Here is a 6,410-nt window from a genome sequence, read left to right as displayed (position 1 = left end):
AGACCATTCAGGTCAACTATATCACTCTTAACATCAGTCTACTTTTTGGCGTAGTGGTAAAAGCTTAACAACTCCCAATGATTATGAGCTGATCAAATTATAGAAAAAATTCCTGCACTCAATTATTCCATGGCTTACAAAGTTAATTAAGAACTTTTTTGCAGATTTCAAATAACAACAAATGACATGGAACTTGTAAACCAACTCATAGTTTTCCTCCTTTGTTTACAGCATGTGCAGAGGCTGCATGAGAAGAGGCAACTGCACAACTTTGACTATAAAGTTGCCAGAGACAGGTATGTAATGTTATAAGCATGATCAATCATCAATCAATCAACCAACAAATCAATCAATCAATCAATCAATCAATCAATCAATCAATCAAACTATCAATCAATCAATCAACCAATCAATCACCCATTTGATAAATAGTTAAATCAACATATTTAAATAATGACAGCTTGGGAGCATAAAATGGCTAACTGCCTTAGCTACCTGGAACACGAAAGGTTTGGCATAGTGGTAAAACACAAAACTGCCTTTGTTTAACCACAGGAGTTAACCCTTTTGTGCACCAGGCAGGCCATGTAATTTACAATTTTGTGACAAGCAGTTGATAATAATTACATTGCTCAATATCACAGTCTCCTGAAAGTATGAAATGGTATGCCTCTGATTCTCTCATAACATGTTTTATTTTTTCAGTACCATTTGTAGCTGATGAGGATATTGTTAATCCTTGCTCAGGCTATCCAATTAACGGGAATGAATGTGGTCCAAGCAATTTACGTGTGGATTGTCATAGATATGCTAGATGTTGCTATAACAGACCTGATGAAAAAATAATGTGTTCACGTGGTCCAAAACAAAAATGTCAATTTGAAAGTGTCATGATGTCTTGGTGCTATTTTCCTCCTGGACATTGTGAATGCATTCCAGCAAAAAACAATGGTGAAGACAGCAGTGAACAATCCTCTACATATGATACTCCAAAAGGAACTACGGCAGAGCATTTGTATACTTCTATTCCAAATCACATCAGTCCAACTATACCAATAACATCTCCCAGCACTGCCAATAGTGATCCTCAAAAAGGGTAAGTTTTCACATCTATATATCTCCCAAGACACATCAGTTTTCAGAATTCCTGATACAATTTGAAAGAATCAGTAAGTCCTGATGCTATTTTTCTCCTGCAAACTGTACAGTCAAACCTCCCTTATACGGATCTCTTCTCTCTGTTATCAGGCTGTGTGACCTTCAGTGGAAAACATGTTCTTAAAGGAGTATTTCGTGATCCTAGCATCCTCTTTTTATGACATTTTTCAGTACATATCCACGAAAAAGCATATTCCCAAAATTTCAGTTGATTCCGATATTGCGTTTGCGAGTTATGCTTGGTTATGTGTATTACACTGCTCCATAGACAATACCTTGTAATTTCACGATATCTTTGCTAAACGAATTAATCTGCAAGAAATATTTTGTACATAAACATTATGTAGCCAGAGGTTTCCAGTGATATAAAAATCTCAACTTTTTTGAGAAAAGTGGGGGATGAGGCTGTGGATCACGAAATGCCCTTTTAATGTTCCAAAATGTTGAATTTGTTCCAAATTCAGCACTTTGGACAATCAATGCATAATTACACACAATTCACTTATCCTGATTTGTCATTTATCCAGCCAATGCTCGGTCCCATCATAGCTCAATAAAAGAAGTTGGATTGTATGTATCCAAATTGCTGTAAACTCATAACAGTTAGTTATATGAGCTCTGACAGTGATGTAGCATCATAAAGACACACCCACCCGACCCCATCCAAATGAAGAAAATGTCAAATTAAAAAAAATCTCATGAAGACTGCTGAAAAAATGCCCATAGGCTCCTCAATACACCAATCAAATGATTCAAGCTTCTAAGTGTTGAAACTATTACAGTAAAACCTCATTATAACGAAATCGGATACAAGAAAAATCCTGTTATAAAGAAGTATTTTTCCAGAACCAAGATACAAAATTCTTTTGTTATTTATTGTTTTTACAACCCTGATATAACGAAATTTGGATATAAAGAACTAATTTCTCTGTCCCTGACAACTTCGTTATAATGAGTTTCCACTGTATAATTTTTAAGAACAGTTACTTTTGAAGAAGATCAGTGCAGCCTTCAGTAACATAATAGAACACCATACATTTGTCTTAAACAGGATATCTGTTGCAGTAGGCATCGGCATAGGCCTGGGGATTGGATTACTTGTTCTGGTGATAGCCATTGCTGTAGGTATGATGATATATTGCAGAAGACTAGGAATACAACAAGGCAGAAAGGAGAGTCAAGTACCCATCAAATATAACAGGTATAATCTAATATTAAAACATCAAACTATTTTAGCCTATTCCAATATTACATTCCCTGAGTACACTAATGTGATATGTAGTCCGCACAATATTTATAGGTTAATGAACGTGTATTACTTGTTGGGAGAGAAATTAGACAAATAATGAATGCGTGCTGATGTTGATGCGTCTAATTAGACGCATCAACATCAGTGCAAGTGCATTATTTTGTATAATTTATTGAGCAACAAGTAATACAAGTTTATAACAATTATAATTATTATTTATAATTTTATAACAAAATTATCACTAAATATATTGGAAAATAGAACCAATTATAAATGTATCAACCCGCCCGAAAAATGAATCAATTGTACGCGACTCAAACGTGCGCGAAAAACTGCGTGTAGTATGCGGAGTGCAATTAGACACAATCAATGCATGGTTAGGATTTTTCTAACGCTTGCTCTAACTGGTTCTCGCTATCTTAGAGTGTATGAAACTCGTGCGATATACTCTTTTAATGTGTAGGAATGACCTTGTGCACATAAAATAGTGATTGGTTTTAGAATAACAAAAGATCAAGCTCCAAAAACCAGTGTAAAAGTTACAGAGCATGAAACTGTATGATTTACATAACAAAACTTTTAGAGAGCCAAAGCCCTTTATAGCAAGTTACTGTTCATCTGGTTTCTCATGACAGTGTCCCATGCAGGATTTCATGAGTAAAACAGCCAGTACCACATTCCCTGACTGACCGTAAAAATACAAGCACTGGGCGACAATTACTTTAATTTGAGCGTAACCCAAGGGTGTCACTAGGATTTGTGACATCAAGGGAAAGGATAGATGACACCCCTTCCCTTCTTGATGGGCGAACAGACATCAAGTCAAGTCAAGTCTCCCATAATGACTCTTCCTGAACACCTTGCATGCAGAACCTGCAAAAATTGGGCAAAATATGACTAAATTTGGTCATAATCAAGGTTGATTTTGGTTTCAATGGTTTTATAATCACTGATAATAATAATAATCAAACACTAAAGATATACCAAAGTTTTAATTTCAGATTTTAATGACTTCATGTACATTTCACAGAGATGATGAACAAGAAGATTATGCAGAAATAGATGGAAATAGATACAGCAATGGAATTTCTTTTGGAGGTATGCTGAACTATTTTTTTTTTCTCTTCTTTGAAGTTAATTAACACTCAAAGTTTCTAACCCATTTTGTTACTGATGTTTCATATATCTCATATTACATTAGGCTATTCCGGTTTAAATCCATACATGGGAGATATGACATGAATCTCCCACACAGGGGGTGTAGATTTCAAATGGAGTCACCCATTGAGGTAACCGCATTTGAAATTCACATTCCTTGTGCTGAAGATCAAGGCCATGTCTTCCATAGGGGGTGTATGGATTTTAACTGGAATAGCCCATTTTGTGGGTTAATGCACCAAAGCTGGAATATAAACGTTTTGCATACTTTGTCAAATGTTCTGATTTTGATTTGATTTTTTTGGATTTCACAATACTGAATAAGTCAAAGAAAGCCTATTGTGAAAATTATTTCCATTTGGGTCCATTTGAAAACCAGGATGGGTTGAGATAGTTACAGTGGCTGTGCCACAGAGGGTGTGGGGGTAGAAATTCCCCCAGTCAGAACTCTCCCCCCCCCCCAATGCCCCCACAAGTAAAAACCCAAAATTACGACAATTTCCACTTTTGGCAGCAATTTTGGCAAATTTGTTTGATTTTGCCCCCCTTCCCCTGGCAAAATAATTCCCCTCTGAAGGATGGAATCCTCTCATGATATACCCAACACTAAATGCACCATGGGAGAATGGAATTCTGAATTTAATCTACAGATGTTGCTAATTCAAACTGAAACTTTTTTTTCCAAGACAATACCCCAGCAAGTTTTCCACTATCAGGAATTAAACCTGAAACCTCTTGCACCAGAATCCAGAATTCTAACTACTGAACCACAATCTCTTATCCCACATATTAATGACTTTTGCTATCTTCATTTGTGTCTAGGAGCACTGAATCCAGGCTACGATGTTGTCAACAAAGAAACCATACGTGGCCCATCACATGGAGAATACACCACTCTCAACAAATCAGAATCGTCAACCATCAACTCTCAATACCAATCTCTCAAGAAACCAAACCAGGATTTTGGATCAGCAGATTACACAGATCCAGAAAAATACACTGAGCCACCAGTTTTCAATACAAGATCCTCCCAAGCCCAAAATGCTGATAGCGATGATGATGACTACATCGGTCAAGACACGAGCACATCTAAGAATGTGGATTTGCAAGATTCCAATGATCCCAGCAGGGAATATTTCACTCTAGAGCCCCCAGCTGCATCTCAACCAATCACAGACACTGATGAACAAAAGAACAAAGATTATGTTGATGTAGATGATCCAAGATTGTCTAAAAGTCCAACATCTAAACTTGGTTCTGATTATGTGAATGTGGATAATCCAAGTTTATCCAAAAGCCCAGTGCCTAAATTTGGGTCTGATTATGTTGATGTTGATGATCCAAGTTTGTCCAAAAAACCAGTACCAAAATCTGGCTCTGATTATGTTGATGTTGATGATCCAAGTTTGTCCAAAAAACCTGCCAAAAAACCAGTACCAAAATCTGGCTCTGATTATGTTGATGTTGATGATCCCAGTTTGTCTAAAACCTTGGGATCTAAACATGGTTCTGATTATGTTGATGTTGATGATCCAAGCATACATACATAATTAATTTGACTTACTCACATCACAAGATGTAATACTCAGATATACCCATGGTGTCGGAGGGGAAATTTGAAAGCATTTAGCCATGTTGTATCTTAAGATCTCACACCACCGAATAGAAGTATGGATAAGTGCCATTTATGTTTTAATTCATAGAAAAAGTTTATAAATTAAATTAAATATTCAAATGAGCAGAAATTTGTACGACTTTGGTTCAAATTTGATAACTAATGTTAAATCTGGCAAGTACCACAGATGTGAGAGATTTTAAGCATTAGTTTTCTGTCGAAAAACTCTAGCATGATTTTGCATGGAGAGTATATAATCCCCAGACATCATGGACTTCTGAAGGTTGAAGGTTCTCTGTATTCCTAAATCATGTGATTTGGAATGATTTGAAGTGACCTCCATTTTCGGAGATGAGTCTGGTATTTATTCCTAGCTATTATGTGAAATGAGACACATATAGCAGCCGACAAGTGCATCGTTTTGATATGGACGTACATATATGAGGGAATAAGTTCAATCTATTCAACCAGATTCACGTACCTTGGAGCAACCAACGTTGCGGCCAGTACCACTGACCTTCAGCTGGGTTGTGATGTTAAACACCTTGAGAACGAGATGACGTCGCCCTGTGACGTCATTTGCCGAGGTAGAGTTCTGATGGTTCTGTCCCAGGCGTGTGAGAGGTTGTTCCTGAGTCCTCCACCACGGTTGAGGGATGGTTGTTCTGATCGCACCCAGATGGCTTCTTTCACTCCCGTTCAGTACCACCGTAGCTTGCGGTCGAGGACTTTGACGTCCTCTAGGTCCACCTCGTGTTTGCTGGCTTTAAGGTGAGTATAAACCGCTGATTCAGCCGGGCCCGAACTAGCGCGCTGATGTTGTTTTAGCCGTTTCTTAAGTGGTTGAGATGTTTCTCCAATATAAGTGTCAGTACAATTGAAACTCTCGCGCACTGAATACCATATACAAGTCCACTCTGCCTGCCTTTGGGTTGCTTGTCCTTGGGGTGGACTAAGGCTTGGCGTATGGTATTGACTGGCTTAAAGTGAGTTGTGATATTATACTCTCTGAAAATGCGCTTAAGTTTCTCTGATAAATCACCGTGGTAAGGAATTGTAGCACTTGCAGTTCTACCAGAATTACTGTTGGAGTGTTTGGTGGGCTCTTTACCGTCTTTTCCACCTGAGTTCAGGGCTTTATCAATTGCCCAGTTCTTGAAGCCACAATGGTGGAGAGCTTTACGCAGGTGATCTTGTTCCGCTTTCTTTTCGGATTCCTTGGTGACAATG

The 6,410-nt window shown here is 37.7% G+C and overlaps 1 protein-coding gene across 1 annotated transcript; it reads left to right on the top strand.

Moving 5' to 3' along the window:
* The first annotated feature begins 233 nt into the window (after positions 1-233).
* LOC140141904 (uncharacterized) lies at positions 234-5,618 on the top strand. The gene is made up of 5 exons (XM_072163780.1): positions 234-296; positions 706-1,096; positions 2,210-2,359; positions 3,438-3,505; positions 4,388-5,618. Exons 1-5 carry the CDS (start codon positions 248-250, stop codon positions 5,113-5,115), a joined length of 1,386 nt encoding a protein of 461 aa, XP_072019881.1. The 5' UTR covers positions 234-247; the 3' UTR covers positions 5,116-5,618.
* Positions 5,619-6,410: the final 792 nt, after the last annotated feature.

This window comes from Amphiura filiformis, chromosome 20 (genome assembly GCF_039555335.1).
Source record: "Amphiura filiformis chromosome 20, Afil_fr2py, whole genome shotgun sequence".
NCBI lineage: Eukaryota > Metazoa > Echinodermata > Ophiuroidea > Amphilepidida > Amphiuridae > Amphiura > Amphiura filiformis.
Note: the sequence above shows the minus strand (reverse complement) of the source record. Positions and strands in the feature narration are given on the sequence as shown.